Genomic DNA, 21,276 nt, shown 5'->3' on the forward strand with positions numbered 1-21,276 from the left:
TATTTAATAGCAGCATGATCAGTGTGGATAGTTACTTTAGAATCAACAATATAAGGCCTGAACTTATCACAAGCAAAATACAACTGCTAAAAGTTCCTTTTCAGTAGTAGCATAATTTATTTGAGCATTGTCTAGAGTCTTACTAGCATAATGGATAACATTTAATTTCTTATCAACTCTTTGCCCTAGAACAGCACCTACAGCATAATCGCTAGCATCACACATAATTTCAAAGGGTAAATTCCAATCAGGTGGCTGAACAATAGGTGCAGACACTAATGCTTTCTTAAGTATTTCAAATGCTTCTACACAATCATCATCAAAGACAAATGGAGTTCTTGCCTGAGTTGTAAGGTATGAAGTTAAGACTTAAAGCTCGACCACGGCAGAATAGAGAGAAAACACGAAGGTCGTCCCCTATGCTTAAGACGTAGGCTCTACAGTATGCTATGCTGTGTACCGCACCTGAAATGTGCCTTGCCATGAGTCAGTCAAGGGGTACAAGAGTGATCCATGAATGGATCACAGGACAGCGGTCAAAGTTATCCTTAGTAACTAGCGGACTAAGGAAGTTTCTCAGTTATGGAGGTGGTAAAAAGAGTTCGTCGTAAAGGGTTACGTCGATGCAAGCTTAACACCTATCCGGATAGCTCTGAGTAGAGATATCGGATGCATATAATGGAGCAACAATTTAGGATAGCTCCAAGTAGAACAGTTATTTGGAATAACTCCAAATAGAGCGTGATAGCTGCATCTAGGAGATGACATAGAGATTTGTAAAGCGCACACGAATCTGAAAGGTTCAGACCCGTTGACTAAAACCTCTCTCACAAGCAACATGATCAAACCCAGAACTCATTGAGTGTTAATCACCTAGTGATGTGAACTAGATTATTGACTCTAGTAAACTCTTTGGATGTTGGTCACATGGCGATGCGACCTGTGAGTGTTAATCACATGGCGATGTGAACTAGATTATTGACTCTAGTGCAAGTGGGAGACTGTTGGAATTATGCCCTAGAGGCAATAATAAATTGATTATTATTATATTTCCTTGTTCATGATAATAGTTTATTATCCATGCTATAATTGTATTGATAGGAAACTCAGATATATGTGTGGATACATAGACAACACCATGTCCCTAGTAAGCCTCTAGTTGACTAGCTCGTTGATCAATAGATGGTTACGGTTTCCTAACCATGGACATTGGATGTCGTTGATAACGGGATCACATCATTAGGAGAATGATGTGATGGACAAGACCCAATCCTAAGCCTGGCACAAAGATCGTGTAGTTCGTATGCTAAAGCTTTTCTAATGTCAAGTATCATTTCCTTAGACCATGAGATTGTGCAACTCCCGGATACCGTAGGAATGCTTTGGGTGTATCAAACGTCACAACGTAACTGGGTGACTATAAAGGTGCACTACAGGTATCTCCGAAAGTGTCTGTTGGGTTGGCACGAATCGAGACTGGGATTTGTCACTCCGTGTAAACGGAGAGGTATCTCTGGGCCCACTCGGTAGGGCATCATCATATGCGCAATGTGACCAAAGAGTTGATCACGGGATGATGTGTTACGGAACGAGTAAAGAGACTTGCCGGTAACGAGATTGAACTAGGTATTGGATTCCGGCGATCGAATCTCGGGCAAGTAACATACCGATAGACAAAGGGAATTGTATACGGGATTGATTGAGTCCTTGACATCGTGGTTCATCCGATGAGATCATCGTGGAACATGTGGGAGCCAACATGGGTATCCAGATCCCGCTGTTGGTTATTGACCGGAGAACGTCTCGGTCATGTCTGCATGTCTCCCGAACCCGTAGGGTCTACACACTTAAGGTTCGATGACGCTAGGGTTATAAAGGAAGTTTGTATGTGGTTACCGAATGTTGTTCGGAGTCCCGGATGAGATCCAGGACGTCACGAGGAGTTCCGGAATGGTCCGGAGGTAAAGATTTATATATAGGAAGTCCTGTTTCGGCCATCGGGACAAGTTTCGGGGTCATCGGTATTGTACCGGGACCACCGGAAGGGTCCCGGGGGCCCACCGGGTGGGGCCACCTATCCCGGAGGGTCCCATGGGATGAAGTGGGAAGGGATCCAGCCCAAAGTGGGCTGGGGCACCACTTCCCTTATGGCCCATGTGCCTAGGGTGAAGGGGGAACCCTAAGGAAGAGTCCCAAGGAGGGAAGGCACCTCCTAGGTGCCTTGGGGGGGAGGGAAACCTCCCCTGGCCGCCGCCCCCTAGGAGATTGGATCTCCTAGGGCTGGCGCACCCCCCCCCTTGGGCTCCCTATATATAGTGAGGGTAGGAGGGCCTCTTAATACACACCTTTGCCTTTGGTGCAGCCCTCCCTCTCTCCCAAGTCCTTCTCCTCTCCCGTGGTGCTTGGTGAAGCCCTGCAGGATTGCCACGCTCCTCCACCACCACCATGCCATTGTGCTGCTGTTGGATGGAGTCTTCCTCAACCTCTCCCTCTCTCCTTGCTGGATCAAGGCGTGGGAGACGTCACCGGGCTGTACGTGTGTTGAACGCGGAGGTGCTATCCGTTCGGCACTAGGATCATCGGTGATTTGAATCACGACGAGTACGACTCCATCAACCCCGTTCACTTGAACGCTTCCGCTTAGCGATCTACAAAGGTATGTATATGCACTCTCCTTCCCCTCGTTGCTAGTTTCTCCATAGATAGATCTTGGTGATACGTAGGAAAATTTTGAATTTCTGCTACGTTCCCCAACAGTGGCATCATGAGCTAGGTCTATTGCGTAGATTCTATGCACGAGTAGAACACAAAGTAGTTGTGGGCGTTGATTTTGTTCAATATGCTTGCCGTTACTAGTCTTATCTTGATTCGGCGGCATCGTGGGATGAAGCGGCCCGGACCGACCTTACACGTACTCTTACGTGAGACTGGTTCCACCGACTGACATGCACTAGATGCATAAGGTGGCTAGCGGGTGTCTGTCTCTCCCACTTTAGTCGGATCGGATTCGATGAAAAGGGTCCTTATGAAGGGTAAATAGCAATTTGCATATCACGTTGTGGTTTTGCGCAGGTAAGAAACGTTCTTGCTAGAAACCCATAGCAGCCACGTAAAACATGCAAACAACAATTAGAGGACGTCTAACTTGTTTTTGCAGGGTATGCTATGTGATGTGATATGGCCAAAAGGATGTGATGAATAATATATGTGATGTATGAGATTGATCATGTTCTTGTAATAGATGATCATGGAGCCCCAAGATGGAGATCAAAGGAGCTATATGATATTGGCCATATCATGTCACTGTTATTTGATTGCATGTGATGTTTATCATGTTTATACATCTTATTTGCTTAGAACGACGGTAGTAAATAAGATGATCCCTCATTAAAATTTCAAGAAGTGTTCTCCCCTAACTGTGCACCGTTGCTACAGTTCGTCGTTTCTAAGCACCACGTGTTAATCGGGTGTGATGGATCCTTACGTTCACATACAACGGGTGTAAGACAGTTTTACACATGCAAAAACACTTAGGGTTAACTTGACGAGCCTAGCATGTACAGACATGGCCTCGGAACACAGAAGACCGAAAGGTCGAGCATGAGTCGTATAGAAGATACGATCAACATGAAGATGTTCACCGACGTTGACTAGTCCGTCTCACGCACAGATTGGACACGGCCTAGTTGACTCGGATCATGTAATCACTTAGATGACTAGAGGGATGTCTATCTAAGTGGGAGTTCATAAGATGAACTTAATTATCTTGAACATAGTCAAAAGGATTTTGCAAATTATGGCGTAGCTCGCGCTTTAGTTCTACTGTTTAGTTATGTTCCTAGAGAAAAATTAGTTGAAAGTTGATAGTAGCAATTATGCGGACTGGGTCCGTAAACTGAGGATTGTCCTCATTGCTTCTTAGAAGGCTTATGTCCTTAATGCACCGCTCAGTGTGCTAAACCTCGAACGTTGTGTGTGGATGTTGCGAACATCTGACATACACGTTTTGATAACTACATGATAGTTCAGTTAAACGGTTTAGAGTTGAGGCACCAAAGACGTTTTTGAAACGTCACGAAACATATGAGATGTTTTGAGGGCTGAAATTGGAATTTCAGGCTCGTGCCCACGTCAAGAGGTCTAAGACCTCCGACGATTTTCTTAGCCTACAAACTAAGGAGAAAAGCTCAATTGTTGAACTTGTGCTCAGATTTTCTGAGTACAACAATCGCTTGAATCGAGTGGGAGTTGATCTTCCAGATGAAATAGTGATGGTTCTCCGAAGTCATTACCACCAAGCTGCTAGAGCTTCGTGATGAACTATGATATATCAGGGACATATATGATGATCCTTGAGATATTCGCGATGTTTGACTCCGCGAAAGTAGAAATCAAAAGGGAGCATCAATCGTTGATGGTTAGTAAAATCACTAGTTTCAAGAAGGGCAAGGGAAAAAAAGGGATACTTCATGAAACGGCAAATCAGCTGCTGCTCTAATGAAGAAACCCAAGGTTGAACCCAAACCCGAGACTAAGTGCTTCTGTAATAAGGGGAATAGCCACTGGAGTAGAATTACCCTAGATACTTGGTAGATGAGAAGGCTGGCAAGGTCGATAGAAGTATATTTGATATACATTGTGTTGATGTGTACTTTACTAGTACTCCTAGTAGCACCAGGGTATTAGATACCGGTTCGGTTGCTAAGTGTTAGTAACTCGAAATAAAAGCTACGGAATAAACGGAGACTAGCTAAAGGTGAGCTGACGATATGTGTTGGAAGTGTTTCCAATGTTGATATGATCAAGCATCACACGCTCCCTCTACCATCAAGATTGGTGTTTGTTATTTGGTGTTTGCGTTGAGCATAGACATGATTGGATTATGACTATAGCAATACGGTTATTCATTTAAGGAGAATAATTGTTACTCTGTTTATTTGAATAATACCTTCAATGGTCTTACGCCTAAAATGAATGGTTTATTGAATCTCGATCGTAGTGATACACATGTTCATGCCAAAAGATATAAGATAGTAATTATAGTACCACCTACTTGTGGCACTGCCACGTAAGTCATATCGGTATAAAACGCATGAAGAAGCTCCATGTTGATGGAACTTTGGGCTCACTCGTTTTTGAAAAGTTTGGGACATGTGAACCATGTCTATTGGTATATATGCATGAAGAAACTCCATGCAAATGGACCGTTTTGTACTCGCTTGATTTTGAATCACTTGAGACATGCAAATCATACCACATGGGCAAGATGACTGAAAGCCTCGTTTTCAGTAAAATGGAACAAGAAAGCAACTTGTTGGAAGTAATACATTTTTGATGTGTGCAGTCCAATGAGTGCTGAGGCATGTAGTGGATATCGTTATGTTCTTACTTCACAGATGATTTGAGTAGATGTTGAGTATATTTACTTGATGAATCACGAGTCTGAATTATTGAAAGGTTCAAGTAATTTCAGGGTGAAGTTGAAAGATCGTCGTGACAAGAGGACAAAACATCTATGATATGATCATAGAGATGAATATCTGAATTACGAGTTTGGCACAGAATTAAGACATTGTGGAAATTGTTTCACAACTGATATAGCCTGGAACACCATAGTGTGATGGTGTGTCCGAACATCATAACTGCACCCTATTGGATATGATGCATACCGCGATGTCTCTTATCAAATTACCACAATAGTTTATGGGTTAGGCATTAGAGACAACCACATTCACTTTAAATAGGGCACCACGTAATTCCGATGAGATGACACCGTATGAACTATGGTTTAGAGAAACCTAAGCTGTCATTTCTTAAAAGTTTGGGGCTGCGACGCTTATGTGAAAAAGTTTCAGGCTGATAAGCTCGAACCCAAAGAGGATAAATGCATCTTCATAGGACACCCAAAACAGTTGGGTATACCTCCTGTCTCAGATCCGAAAGCAATAAGGGATTGTTTCTAGAATCGGGTCCTTTCTCGAGGAAAAGTTTCTCTCGAAAGAATTGAGTGGGAGGATGGTGGAGACTTGATGAGGTTATTGAACCGTCACTTCAACTAGTGTATAGCAGGGCACAAAGAGTTGTTCTTGTGGCACCTACACCAATTGAAGTGGAAGCTTATGATATTGATCATGAGACTTCGGATCAAGTCACTCCCAAACCTCGTGGGATGACAAGGATGCGTACTACTTCAGAGTGGTACATAATCCTGTCTTGGAAGTCATGTTGCTAGACAACAATGAACCTACGAGCTATGGAGAAGCGATGGTGGGCCTGGATTCCGATAAATGGCTTGAGGCCATATAATCCGAGAGAGGATCCATGTATGAAAACAAAGTGTAGACTTTGGAAGAACTACTTGATGGTCGTAAGGCTGTTAGGTACATATGGATTTTAAAAGGAAGACGGACAATGATGGTAAGTATCACCGTTAAGAAAGCTCGACTTGTCGTTAAGATGTTTTCCGACAAGTTCAAGGAGTTGACTACGGTGAGACTTTCTCACTCGTAGCGATGCTAAGAGTCTGTTGGAATTATATTAGCGATTACTGCATTATTTATGAAATCTTGCAGATAGGATGTCAAAAACATTGTTTCCTCGACGATTTTCTTGAGGAAAGGTTGTATGTGATACAACCGGAAGGTTTTGTCAATCCTGAAAAGATGCTAATAAGGATGCAAAGCTCCATCAATCCTTCTGAGGACTGGAGTGAGCATCTCGGAGTTGGAATGTACACTTTGATGAGATGATCAAAGATTTTGGTGTATACGAAGTTTATGAGAAACTTGTATTTCCAAAGAAGTGAGTGGGAGCACTATAGAATTTCTGATAAGTATATGTTGACATATTGTTGATCAGAAATGATGTAGAATTTCTAGAAAGCATGTAGGGTTATTTGGAAAGTGTTTTTCAATGGAAAGCCTGGATTAAGCTACTTGAGCATTGAGCATCGAGATCTATAAGGATAGATCGAAACGCTTAAAAGTACTTTCAAATGAGCACATACCTTGACATGATCTTGAAGGTGTTCAAGATGGATCAGTCAAAGAAGGAGTTCTTGCCTGAGTTGTAAGGTATGAAGTTAAGACTTAAAGCTCGACCATGGCAGAATAGAGAGAAAAGACGAAGGTCGTCCCCTATGCTTAAGACGTAGGCTCTACAGTATGCTATGCTGTGTACCGCACCTGAAATGTGCCTTGCCATGAGTCAGTCAAGGGGTACAAGAGTGATCCATGAATGGATCACAGGACAGCGGTCAAAGTTATCCTTAGTAACTAGCGGACTAAGGAAGTTTCTCGGTTATGGAGGTGGTAAAAAGAGTTCGTCGTAAAGGGTTACGTCGATGCAAGCTTAACACCTATCCGGATAGCTCTGAGTAGAGATACCGGATGCATATAATGGAGCAACAATTTAGGATAGCTCCAAGTAGAACAGTTATTTGGAATAACTCCAAATAGAGCGTGATAGCTGCATCTAGGAGATGACATAGAGATTTGTAAAGCGCACACGAATCTGAAAGGTTCAGACCCGTTGACTAAAACCTCTCTCACAAGCAACATGATCAAACCCAGAACTCATTGAGTGTTAATCACCTAGTGATGTGAACTAGATTATTGACTCTAGTAAACTCTTTGGATGTTGGTCACATGGCGATGCGACCTGTGAGTGTTAATCACATGGCGATGTGAACTAGATTATTGACTCTAGTGCAAGTGGGAGACTGTTGGAAATATGCCCTAGAGGCAATAATAAAGTTATTATTTATTTCCTTATATCATGATAAATGTTTATTATTCATGCTAGAATTGTATTAACCGGAAACATAATACATGTGTGAATACATAGACAAACAGAGTGTCACTACACCATGTCCCTAGTAAGCCTCTAGTTGACTAGCTCGTTGATCAATAGATGGTTACGGTTTCCTAACCATGGACATTGGATGTCGTTGATAACGGGATCACATCATTAGGAGAATGATGTGATGGACAAGACCCAATCCTAAGCTAGCACTAGATCGTGTAGTTCGTATGCTAAAGCTTTTCTAATGTCAAGTATCATTTCCTTAGACCATGAGATTGTGCAACTCCCGGATACCGTAGGAATGCTTTGGGGTATCAAACGTCACAACGTAACTGGGTGACTATAAAGGTGCACTACAGGTATCTCCGAAAGTGTCTGTTGGGTTGGCACGAATCGAGACTGGGATTTGTCACTCCGTGTAACGGAGAGGTATCTCTGGGCCCACTCGGTAGGACATCATCATAATGTGCACAATGTGATCAAGGAGTTGATCACGGGATGATGTGTTACGGAACGAGTAAAGAGACTTGCCGGTAACGAGATTGAACAAGGTATCGGGATACCGACGATCGAATCTCGGGCAAGTATCGTACCGATAGACAAAGAGAATTGTATACGGGATTGATCGAATCCTCGACATCGTGGTTCATCCGATGAGATCATCGTGGAACATGTGGGAGCCAACATGGGTATCCAGATCCCGCTGTTGGTTATTGACCGGAGAACGTCTCGGTCATGTCTGCATGGTTCCCGAACCCGTAGGGTCTACACACTTAAGGTTCGATGACGCTAGGGTTATAAAGGAAGTTTGTATGTGGTTACCGAATGTTGTTCGGAGTCCCGGATGAGATACCGGACGTCACGAGGAGTTCTGGAATGGTCCGGAGGTAAACATTTATATATAGGAAGTCCTATTTCGGCCATCGGGACAAGTTTCGGGGTCATCGGTATTGTACCGGGACCACCGGAAGGGTCCCGGGGGCCCACCGGGTGGGGCCACCTATCCCGGAGGGTCCCATGGGATGAAGTGGGAAGGGATCCAGCCCAAAGTGGGCTGGGGCGCCACTTCCCTTATGGCCAATGCGCCTAGGGTGAAGGGGGAACCCTAAGGAAGAGTCCCAAGGAGGGAAGGCACCTCCTAGGTGCCTTGGGGGGGGAGGGAAACCTCCCCTGGCCGCCGCCCCCTAGGAGATTGGATCTCCTAGGGCTGGCGCACCCCCCCCCCTTGGGCTCCCTATATATAGTGAGGGTAGGAGGGCCTCTTAATACACACCTTTGCCTTTGGTGCAGCCCTCCCTCTCTCCCAAGTCCTTGTCCTCTCCCGTGGTGCTTGGCGAAGCCCTGCAGGATTGCCACGCTCCTCCACCACCACCATGCCGTTGTGCTGCTGTTGGATGGAGTCTTCCTCAACCTCTCCCTCTCTCCTTGCTGGATCAAGGCGTGGGAGACGTCACCGGGCTGTACGTGTGTTGAACGCGGAGGTGCTGTCCGTTCGGCACTAGGATCATCGGTGATTTGAATCACGACGAGTATGACTCCATCAACCCCGTTCACTTGAACGCTTCCGCTTAGCGATCTACAAAGGTATGTAGATGCACTCTCCTTCCCCTCGTTGCTAGTTTCTCCATAGATAGATCTTGGTGATATGTAGGAAAATTTTGAATTTCTGCTACGTTCCCCAACAAATACCTCCCTTCTTAGGGACACAATGAACAAGACTTACCCACTGACTATCAGCAACGGGATAAATTATACCTGCCTCCAGAAGCTTTAGTATTTCTTTTCTTACCACTTCTTTCATTTTAGGATTCAGACGTCGTTGAGGATCACGAACTGGTTTGGCATCTGCTTCCAAATTTATTTTATGTTGACATAGAGTGGGACTAACGCCCTTAAGATCATCAAGAGTATATCCAATAGCAGCACGGTGCTTCTTCAGAGTTTTCAATAATCTTTCTTCTTCATGCTCTCAAAGGTTAGCACTAATAATAACAGGATATATCTTCTTTTCATCAAGATAAGCATATTTAAGATTATCAGGCAACGGTTTAAGCTAAAACACGGGATCACCCTTAGGTGGAGGGGGATCCCCTAGGATTTCAACAGGCTAATTGTGTTTCAGAATAGGTTCTTATTTAAAGAATACTTCATCTATTTCCCTTCTTTCATTCATAAACATATCATTCTCGTGGTCTAGCAAATATTGTTCTAAAGGATCACTAGGACGTACGACAATAGAAGCAAGACCAATAATATCATCCAAGCCAATAGTAACAACATTCTTTTCGCAGTCTATGTTAGCATTAACAGTGTTCAAGAAGGGTCTACCAAATATAATGGGACAAAAGCTATCTTGTGGGGAACTAAGAACAAGAAAATTAGTAGGATATTTAGTTTTCCCGCACAAGACTTCAACATCTCTAACAATTCCCACTGCTGAAATAGTATCTCTATTAGCAAGTTTAATTGTGACATCAATATCTTCTAACTCAGCAGGTGCAATTTCATGCTTGATTTCTTTATACAAGTCATAAGGTATAACACTAGCACTAGCACCCATATCACATAAGCCATGATAACAATGTTCTCCTATTTTAACAGAAATAACAGGCACGCCTACCATAGGTCTATGTTTATATTTAGCACAAGGTTTAGCAATTCTAGTAGTTTCACCGCAGAACTGAATAACATGCCCATCAATATTATCAGACAAGAGATCTTTAACAATAGCAACATTAGGTTCAACTTTAACTTGTTCAGGAGGTATATAAGTTCTAATATTGCTTTTACGTACCATAGTTGAAGCTTTAGCATGATCCTTTATTCTAACAGGGAAAGGTGGTTTCTCAACATAAGAAGTAGGAACAATAGGATCATTATAAGTGACAGTCTTTTATTCAACTTTAATAGGTGCAGCTACTTTTACTTCTATGGGAGGATGATATTTAAACCACTTCTCCTTAGGGAGATCAACATAAGTAGCAAAAGATTCACAGAAAGAAGCTACTATCTCAGAATCAAGTCCATATTTAGTGCTAAACTTACGGAAAATATCAGTATCCATAAAAGATTTAACACAATCAAACTTAGGTGTCATACCTGACTCCTTACCTTTGTCGAGATGCCAATCTTCAGATTTGCGTTTAATTCTATCCAATAAATCCCATCTAAATCCAATAGCCTAAAAGAGCCAGCACAAGAAGTATCGAGCATGGTGCGATTGTTTTCAGAAAGCCGAGCATAATTTTTTTAAAGAATTGTTTCTCTTGGGAGCTCATGATTGGGGCATGAATATAACATTTATTTAAGCCTCCCCCAAGCTTAAGCGATGCTTTCTCCTTCGCGAGGCAAAAATTATATATATAATTGCGATCACGATGAACAAGATGCATAGGGTAATACTTTTGATGAAATTCCAATTTCAATCTTCTGTAGTTCCATGATCTCGTAGCATCGCATAGCCTATACCATATCAATGCGTCTCCCTTCAAAGATAAAGGGAATACCTTCTTCTTAGCAACATCATCGGGTATACCTGCAAGCTTAAATAATCCACAAACTTCATCCACATATATTAGGTGTTCATCAGGATGCTTTGTTCCATCTCCTGTAAAAGGATTAGCTAGCAGTTTTTCTATCATACCCGAAGGATACTCATAAGGAATTTCATTTTCAATAGGTTCAGTAGGTTGAGGAGCAAGTCTTTGCTCTACTGGTCGGGGTGAAGATACCCCGAACAAGCCCCTCAGAGGATTACTTTCCATAGTAACAAGTGACAGTAAATTTCAGCACACTGTATAAATTTTTCCTTACCAAATTCCACCTACTAAAGGCGCTTCACTCCCCGGCAACGGCGCTAGAAAAGAGTCTTGATGACCCACAAGTATAGGGGATCTATCGTAGTCCTTTCGATAAGTAAGAGTGGCAAACCCAACGAGGAGCAGAAGGAAATGATAAGCGGTTTTCAGTAAGGTATTCTCTGCAAGTACTGAAATAAGTGGTAACAGATAGTTTTGTGATAAGATAATTTGTAACGAGCAACAAGTAATAAAAGTAAATAAAGTGCAGCAAGGTGGCCCAATCCTTTTTGTAGCAAAGGACAAGCCTGGACAAACTCTTATATAAGGAAAAGCGCTCCCAAGGACACATGGGAATATCGTCAAGCTAGTTTTCATCACGTTCATATGATTCGCGTTCGGTACTTTGATAATTTGACATGTGGGTGGACCGGTGCTTGGGTGTTGTTCTTACTTGAACAAGCATCCCACTTATGATTAACCTCTATTGCAAGCATCCGCAACTACAACAAAAGTATTAAGGTAAACCTAACCATAGCATGAAACATATGGATCCAAATCAGCCCCTTACGAAGCAATGCATAAACTAGGGTTTAAGCTTCTGTCACTCTAGCAACCCATCATCTACTTTTTTTGACATAAAGACTGTAAGGGACCCCCCCTAAAGTATAATTGGTGCAACAAACCCAAATTGCAAGTACCATGCCTTGAACCTGGGTGGGTGGGAAGGCATCAGCCCCTTCCCACCACTAGGCTATGCCTTAGTCTGCAACCCATCATCTACTTATTACTTCCCAATGCCTTCCTCTAGGCCCAAATAATGGTGAAGTGTTATGTAGTCGACGTTCACATAACACCACTAGAGGCTAGACAACATACATCTCATCAAAATATCAAACGAATACCAAATTCACATGACTACTAATGGCAAGACTTCTCCCTTGTCCTCAGGAACAAACGTAACTACTCACAAAGCATATTCATGTTCATAATCAGAGGGGTAATAATATGCATAAAGGATCTGAACATATGATCTTCCACCAATTAAACCAACTAGCATTAACTACAAGGAGTAATTAACACTACTAGCAACCTACTAGGACCAATCCCGGACTTGGAGACAAGAATTGGATACAAGAGATGAACTAGGGTTTTGAGATGAGATGGTGTTGATGAAGATGTTGATGGAGATTGCCCTCTCCCGATGAGAGGAGCGTTGGTGATGACGATGGCGATGATTTCCCCCTCCGGGAGGGAAGTTTCCCTGGCAGAACAGCTCTGCCGGAGCCCTAGATTGGTTCCGCCAAGGTTCCGCCTCGTGGCGGCGGAGTTTCATCCCGAAAGGTTACTTCTGGTTTTTTTTCTCGGCAGAAGACTTCATATAGCATAAGATGGTCATCGGAGAGCCACCAGGGGGCCCACGAGGTAGGGGGCGCGCCCCCCACCCTCTTGGACAGGGTGTGGGCCCCCTGGTCTTCATCTTTGGCAAGGATTTTTCATTATTTATTATAAGGTATTCTGTGGAGTTTCAGGACTTTTGAAGTTGTGCAGAATAGGTCTCTAATATTTGCTGCTTTTCCAGCCCAGAATTCCAGCTGCCGGTATTCTCCCTCCTTATGTAAACCTTGTAAAATAAGAGAGAATAGTCATAATTATTGTGACATAATGTGAAATAACAGCCCATAGTGCAATAAATATCGATACAAAAGTATGATGCAAAATGGACGTATCATATGTCAAATTGGAAAAGCATATCTACATCTAATTATCTATATGCCTAATTAATTATTGCATTAATGACTCGGTGTACAAATTGATTCTTTGCGAAAAAATCCTTACTGAAGTGGACCAAATTATATACGAGTTGGTACAGACCTAACCTTTCGCTCCTGCCCACGTGCCAACTCCTATCTAGGGTTTCCTTGCCTCTCACCGGCGCCGCCAGTCCGCCTCATCTCCTATGGTCCTTGGACCATGGAGGCACGGTGGATCTCGGCTCTTGCGGCGGGAAGGCTTCGCTTTTAGATGGTTTTCTCAGTTTAGTTAGGGTTTGTGCCATGCTCAAGAAGATGAGGCGGCGACGACTTTTTGAAGATGGAATAAGGTCCTCCCCGCCTAGCTCCCATCCCGGTGATGTTTCAAGCATCATCGGAAGGCGTGTGGAGGTTTGTCTCCGGCGGATCTCGTGGGATCCGGTCGGCGTTTGTCTTTCGTGGATCCAACTGGATCCGGTCTTCGTTCGTCTACGTCTGTGTGTCTGCAGGTTGGATCCTTCCGGTCTATGCTTCTCTTCATCGGCGGCGGTTGTTGTTTTGGTGCGCTGGTCCTATGGGGCCTTAACACGACGACCTCCCGACTGTCTACTACAACAATGTTTGCCCGGCTCCGATGAGGAAGGGGCGATGACGGCGGCGCGTCTTCGGCGTCGCTAGGTGGTCTATGGACATGGATGTAAATTTTACTTTTAGTGTTCTTTGTACTACCTTGACAGTTGATGAATAGATCGAAAGTTTTCTCGAAAAAAAAAAGAAATGGACCAAATTAATTGCACAGATAATTAGCAAGTACTATCTAAGTAATAATGAAATTAATGACTTGATATCAAAATTAATTCGGCGCTCGGTTTTGAAATTGTTTTCCAGTAATGACTACGTGCAAACGGCGACGACCTACGGATTCTTCTTTTAGAGATTTGCTTGCCCTCTTGAGCCTGTACAGTAATGATTTACTTGATTACTTACTTACAATCAAGCAAACACTAATTTACTTGATATACTTGTTACATAGAACCATACTATTTTCTCTTGATTTTCTCCTGTTGCCTAATTTGCAAGCATTGGAAGTTGATTTTCTTCTGAAATCACAGAACCATACTACTTCTTTCGTCTCATAATGTAAGACGTTTTTTAACACTAGTATTTGCTTGATTACCCTAATTAAGTGACATAATGTAACATTTATGTGCAAATTACCCTAATTAAGCACATAGCATTATTTTGGCAAGTCATCGTCCGGTTGCCTAATTCGCAGATACTGTCCTCTGAGGCTCTCACTGACACACCGCTCGTGGGTACATGATTAACGGGTCGAGCCGAATCGGGCAAGAAATGATTCTCGACCCGCAATCGCAGCGATCGCCAACGAAGCAAGCACCCAGCGCAATCAACCGCGTTATATCCGTCCATGTCTGGAGAGCGCAGGCGACTTTTATAAAAGCCGCCTCCCCTCGCCGTTGCCGGACACTGCCAAAAAGCAGGGGCCGCCAAGCTCCGCTCCGCTCGCCATTGTCGTCCGGTGAAGCTGCCAAGGAGGAAGAAGCAATGGCCCGTTGTGGGGTCGCCGTTCTCGTGCTGATCCTGCTCGTCTGTGTCGCTGCGGCGGCCGCTGGCGGTAGGGATCACCACCACCGGCGGGGCAGCAGGGCGTCGGCGCGGCTGCAGCTGGTGCCCGCCGCCCCGGGCGCGTCGCTGGCCGAGCGCGCGCGGGACGACCGGCACCGGCACGCCTACATCTCCCGGAGGCTGGCGTCGTCGGCGTCGTCTAGCCGGCGGCGCGCGGCCGAGACGTCGACGGCCCCGGGGCCGGAGGCGTCGGCGTTCGCGATGCCGCTGACGTCGGGCGCGTACACGGGCACGGGGCAGTACTTCGTGAAGTTCCGCGTGGGCACCCCCGCGCAGCCCTTCGTGCTCGTCGCCGACACCGGCAGCGACCTCACCTGGGTCAAGTGCCGCGGCGCGTCCTCGCCGTCGGCCGCGTCCCCGTCGGGCTCGCCGCGCGTGTTCCGGCCCGCCGACTCCAAGTCTTGGGCGCCCTTCCCGTGCTCCTCCGACACGTGCAAGTCCTACGTCCCCTTCTCCCTCGCCAACTGCTCCGCCGGCACCGCCCCCTGCGCCTACGACTACAGGTCAGTACCACCACCATTGCCAAGTTGTCGCTTCTCCATTCTAGCTCGCTCTGGATCGTGCGACACGGTGGTTCGGTTCGGGGTGGCGCGGCAGCAGGTGCGCAGTAAGTGCGCGCCGTGGCCGGCCTAGTGGCCTGGGTGCGTGCTGGGTGGGTGTGGCGCGCGGGCAGGGGCCATAAAGTTGCCGCGGCCGTGGTGACTGTGGCCGCCTCGCCGTAGCAGAGCAGGGCGTGGCATTCATTCACTCACGAAGCCCCGAGCTTCGCCTGCCTGCTTCGGCTTTTGCGGCGTTCGTTACGGCCATTGATTGCGCGCGCCCGCGTAGGTGGATGAGCGATCATGAGCATGTCCGAACGAGGTACGAATCAGAGCCCGTCGCGCCGATCGGCCCCCGTCCGACCCGCTCGCTCTTCACTCCGCATTCACTGGGTTTCCACCAACTCCACTGTGGAGTCCAGCAGTATCTATGTATAGAGTATACATTTTTCCTGCCAATTTTTCTACTATCTGGTTTCGATCGTGATGATGCACAGTCTCCAAGCTCGGACAGGGGGATTGAGGCGGTCTCCCTATTTAATCGTTGGCGTCAGACGGCCGCGTCACCTTGTCGCGCGCGCCAGATTTGGACGCACGCCGCGTGGGTGTGCGCGCGCCCGGGCGCGCTCTGGGCTTGCTCCGCTGGTGGCACGCCGCGCGCACGTTGCCGTCTAGGCTAGGCGGCGGCGCGCGCATGCGGCCAGCGACGATGCGCTGTCGTCGTTGCTATAAAAAACGGAGCAGCTTGGCAATGGTAGATGGCGCCCAACGGTGGGTCGGGCTGGCCGGGGCGACCGAGGAACGCGCCATGTGCGGCTGCGCGTACGTACGTACGTACGCGTATGATTAAAATTCAGAGAAACGCACGCAGTGTTTGCTTGCTCTGTCCTGAACTACTCCTGTTGCTGGCAACTCTGTCTTTTGCCAAGACTGTTGATTTGTTCTCCCTGTCGTTCATACTTAGCACAGCTTGCTCCTTCGTAGTACAGTGCTAACCGCAGTCGTGAAACTCATGACACTATTGCCACAAGCGGTAGCACCCTCAGGTTGACCAGCAGACTGCGTCTGAACCTTTGCCACGTTCGGCCGCAAGCTTTTGGCCAACATGTCGATCCATCTGTCACCGATCGCTTTAGCACCTGCTTTACAGTTAACGGCTAGGTTTTCAGAAAAGGCGATTAGGAAATGTACCATTCCGCAGCTCGTTTATTGGGCATGTACGTGCGATGCAAGTTGGGATCGACGCGCGCGCAGTATCTGAATCTTGCCATGTTCGCCCTTATCCAGCCCAGCATATGATCTGTCACCGATCTCGATCTTCAGCACCTGCTTTGCAGGCAATTAACTCAAGTAGGTCCGATGCGCTGCTGTACTAATCCTACTAAAAAATGATTAGCTAGACAAATGTACTCTGTTCTTTTTCTTTTCGAGACCGGAGGGGAAGAATCCCTCGGTTTACTTTTATAGAAGAATTGGGTGAGTACGCGCTGGTATTGCGAGCACGGAGGCTCGAACCCAGGCGGGCAGGCATGCATCAGCCCATGCCTACCATCCCGGCTATGCCGTGGTTCTCAATCAAGGGGCAATGGGGGTGCCACTGCGTAGCTCCTTCGGTCTGCCAGCTAGCTTGATGAGGCTGATTGACATTCATATTGGTGCGTCACTGTTCTTTGCCGAAAACAGACTGGGTCACCTGGCTACAAAACTGTGTTGAGCTACGCTGGATTATTATGCCCTCCCTCCACTGTACTTAGGTCCACCTCTAGGAACAATGCTCCCTCCTTTTGCTTTACAGTTCATGAACAAGACGTGTGATCTTTTCAAATGATGATTCCGTTATGGAGCATATGGAAGATGAGTAGTAGTAGTATCTTGCAAGCTGGCTCTGTCTGTTGTTTACCTTGTGCATGCTGCCTTACGAAAAGACACGGTCCCCATGGCACACCACCATCACTTTGTAGTAGTAACTTGCAAGTACGATTTCATCAGATGAACACATTAGGCCCAGGATCACCAACAGACACCGTGCGCGCTCTAGCTGGAGTGGGTCAACTCGGCTCCATCATAATGCGTTGCAAATTTTCTTCCCGGCTGCGCTGTGTTCTGCTACCCTGTCAGAATCTCTGGCTGCATGTGCCATCCAACCGCTAGCCCACCCAACTGATGATCCTAACGACCTGATCGTGCGTGTGGCTGGCAGGTACAAGGACAACTCGTCGGCCCGCGGCGTGGTGGGCACGGACGCGGCCACCGTCGCGCTGTCCGGCTCCAGCGGCGGCGGCGCGGACAGGAAGGCCAAGCTGCAGCAGGTGGTGCTGGGCTGCACCACCTCCTACGACGGCCAGAGCTTCCAGGCCTCCGACGGCGTGCTCAGCCTCGGCAACAGCAACATCTCCTTCGCCGCCCGCGCCGCCGCGCGCTTCGGCGGCCGCTTCTCCTACTGCCTCGTCGACCACCTCGCCCCGCGCAACACCTCCAGCTACCTCACCTTCGGCCCCGACGCCAACGGCGCCGCTTCATCGTCGAGGACGCCGCTGCTGCTCGACGCCCAGGTGGCCCCGTTCTACGCCGTCACGGTCGACGCCGTCTCCGTCGCCGGGGAGGCCCTCGACATCCCCGCCGAGGTGTGGGACGTCAAAAAGAGCGGCGGCGCCATCCTCGACTCCGGCACCAGCCTGACCATCCTCGCCACCCCGGCGTACAAGGCCGTCGTGGCCGCGCTGAGCAAGCAGCTCGCGGGAGTGCCGCGGGTGACCATGGACCCGTTCGAGTACTGCTACAACTGGACGGCCACGAGCACGCCGCCGGCCGTCCCGAAGCTGGAGGTGCGGTTCGCCGGGTCGGCGCGGCTCCAGCCGCCGACCAAGAGCTACGTCATCGACGCGGCGCCCGGCGTCAAGTGCATCGGGCTGCAGGAGGGCGTGTGGCCCGGGGTGTCCGTCATCGGCAACATCCTGCAGCAGGAGCACCTCTGGGAGTTCGACCTCGCCAACCGCTGGCTTAGGTTTAAGGAGAGCCGTTGTGCACAGTAATTAATTGTTAGGCAGCAAAGTAGTCATTTCTTCTGATTCCGTTCTCGTTCTTTCCCGTAAGGGTCTCGCTGATTCTGTAAGGCTCTTTCATAAGCAAGTGTTAATGAAAATGGGATGAAGATATCTGAAGTTGAAACAGGATAATGCAAGTTTCTGACACGGATCTTTTACAAAGATTCACTAAAATACGTAAAAGGCTATCTAAGAGCATCTTCAACGGCCGCACAAAAGTCTTGCGCCTAATAAAAATTATAGCGCGTCACTGTAACACTTTTAATGCGTCTGGACCAACATTACTTTAGTAGACGCTTCAAAACACGTGTCCAAAAAGCACACAGTGTAAATTGTGAAGCACGCGTAACTCGGAACCCAAAATATGCTGCGCGTGATAGTGTTTTTCAGCGCACGCCCAAAAACTTTTAGCGCTACAGCATCTACTGGAGCTGCTCGGCGCCAAAAAAATAAAATTTTAGTGCGTGAAGCTCTTTGTGGGCGCCTATTGAAGATGCTCTAATGGTCATTCTACCCTTGTTTGATTCTGAAGGTTGAGTATTACTATATTATGCTACCGTATCATAATAAATAATATGACACTACAATGTCTTATACATGAGACTTTCTAAGATATTCTTTCGGTCCCATAATATAAAAGACCTTTTGACACTTCTCATAATATAAGAGCGCTTTCCACACTATTATATTATAGTGTCAAAAAAACTCTCATATTATGGGAAGAAGGGAGTACTAATTTATGGTACTCAAGTACAGTATGTACAATCAGCCGGCGAGATTGTTCGCTTGGCTGTATTCTTTCAGAGTCCCACACCAAATGCAGCATGTGCAAGCTCGGGAATGGAAATGACGACTCCTCCACCTGCAATGTGGGCTTCGACATTGAAGCACGCATAAAAGTTGGCCATCCGTTAAGAATGGACAACTACATGCTCATTAGTTAGTTAGGGCATATCTAACGCCGACCCTTAAACTGTCTGCATCCGTTCGGACCGTCGAGAAATTCAACCCCGGACTGTATCAATCCGCATAGCGGTCTGGACGTGTTTTCTTTCGCAAATCGGAATCAAACATGGAGAGGGTTTTGCGGGAGTCCGGACACATGAAACGTCACTCTCTGACCCCCACCCCCCTCCCGCCCCACGCGAAAGGAAGACGGAGCCCGCGCTTTTATAGCAACTCATAGTTTCTGCGCCAAAATCCTCCACTCCTCTTTTTCTTCCTCCGCCGCTCTTCGTCCAATTCCCGCTCTTTTCTCCCACCCTCTCTTTCCTTCCGCCGACGACGCATGGAATCGCGGAGAACCTGCCGAAGATGGAGGTGGCGAAGGTGCCGAAGGATTCGAGCATCACACTCGCACGGAAGATCGGCTCGGCTACGCGGCAAACTCGGTGTGTCAAAGCGAAGGCCGCAAAGGAGGAGAAGCTCAAGAACAGGGTGCTCGCAGGCTGTTCGCTATAATGCCTAGAGCGGGGAGCCGACGTACGACGACAACGACAGGCAGATGCTCGACATCATCCATGACGAAGACGAAAGAGGAGGAGGTGGCTATGAGGACGGGTAGGTGAAAGACTCGGATCCCATCCAATCCGGCAATTACCACCAGCAGCAGTCCAACACCCAGACGGCCACGCAGCAGTCTCATCGTCGTCTGCATAAGGTCGTCACCGACATCATCAACAACAACATCGCACCAGCAACAGCTACGACTACCAATGAACATGTGTTCGTGTCTTCTATTTGTAGTTGATGTTACATGTACGATGCTACTGTGCATTGCATGCGGTTGTTGCATAGTACTAATTACTGTTAAGGCCAAGGTCGCGCGCTCGAGGACGACCAAGCGATAACGGTCGAGGGCTCCGACCATGCCTTCGAGAACAACAGTATAGGACAAACAGTCATACATCATCACTCTTTAAATATTGTTTCACCTTGTAGCAACGCATGGATATTTTAGCTAGTTCGTCTTCAAGATGCAAGATTTGATTGATTGAGTTGGTACGGGCACCATATATGCCCGCGGCGCCGATTTCAGCAGAGATACGCGAGTATAGAGCGACGCACCTTTGGCCGATGATTCCAAACCCAATCAGGGCGAACAGCTCCGATTCTGGCCGGTAAACACATACGCCGGTGCATCTACACCGAAGCAGCACATTTCCACGTGCGCCCCTGATTACGCGCCAGTGATTGATTTTTGTTGCCATATGCGCGCGAACATTGATCTGTTGAACCTGCTAATCATACGGTCACACGTACCATAACAAAATCGCCCAACTATCGCCTATGATAGCAATGCGCGCATTGCACACGAACTGGCCCTGCTGCTCGCCACGTACGTGGCAGCTCGATGGCACACCCGTTTCCCTTGTGCTGATGCATGCATTGCAGAGACTAGCTACGTAGGAGCTTATAGAACAGGTGGCCGGCGCGTCACATCACCGGATGACACGTCTGCGTACCGATCATGTAACGTTATTTTCACTGCCTCAGGCAAAGGCCGGCTCGCATGCCGGCCTGGCATGGCCCACACAAACCATGTCGGCCGTAACTTGGCCGTACACGTAACAGTTGCTTCTCCACATACGTGAGAAAAGAGAGATTGAGATTTGGTAACTCGTTGCTGGTCGTCGCTTTCACCTGCCCCCCATTGACAAACACATGCAATCAACCATGCGCACGTCAACTG

The 21,276-nt window shown here is 47.1% G+C and overlaps 1 protein-coding gene across 1 annotated transcript; it reads left to right on the forward strand.

The window, feature by feature from the left end:
- Nucleotides 1-14,801: 14,801 nt before the first annotated feature.
- On the forward strand, nt 14,802-18,729 carry LOC125528567 (aspartic proteinase NANA, chloroplast-like). Its single transcript, XM_048693020.1, has 2 exons — nt 14,802-15,504; nt 17,741-18,729. Exons 1-2 carry the CDS (start codon nt 14,921-14,923, stop codon nt 18,570-18,572), a joined length of 1,416 nt encoding a protein of 471 aa, XP_048548977.1. The 5' UTR covers nt 14,802-14,920; the 3' UTR covers nt 18,573-18,729.
- Nucleotides 18,730-21,276: the final 2,547 nt, after the last annotated feature.

Source organism: Triticum urartu, chromosome 1 (assembly GCF_003073215.2).
Source record: "Triticum urartu cultivar G1812 chromosome 1, Tu2.1, whole genome shotgun sequence".
NCBI lineage: Eukaryota > Viridiplantae > Streptophyta > Magnoliopsida > Poales > Poaceae > Triticum > Triticum urartu.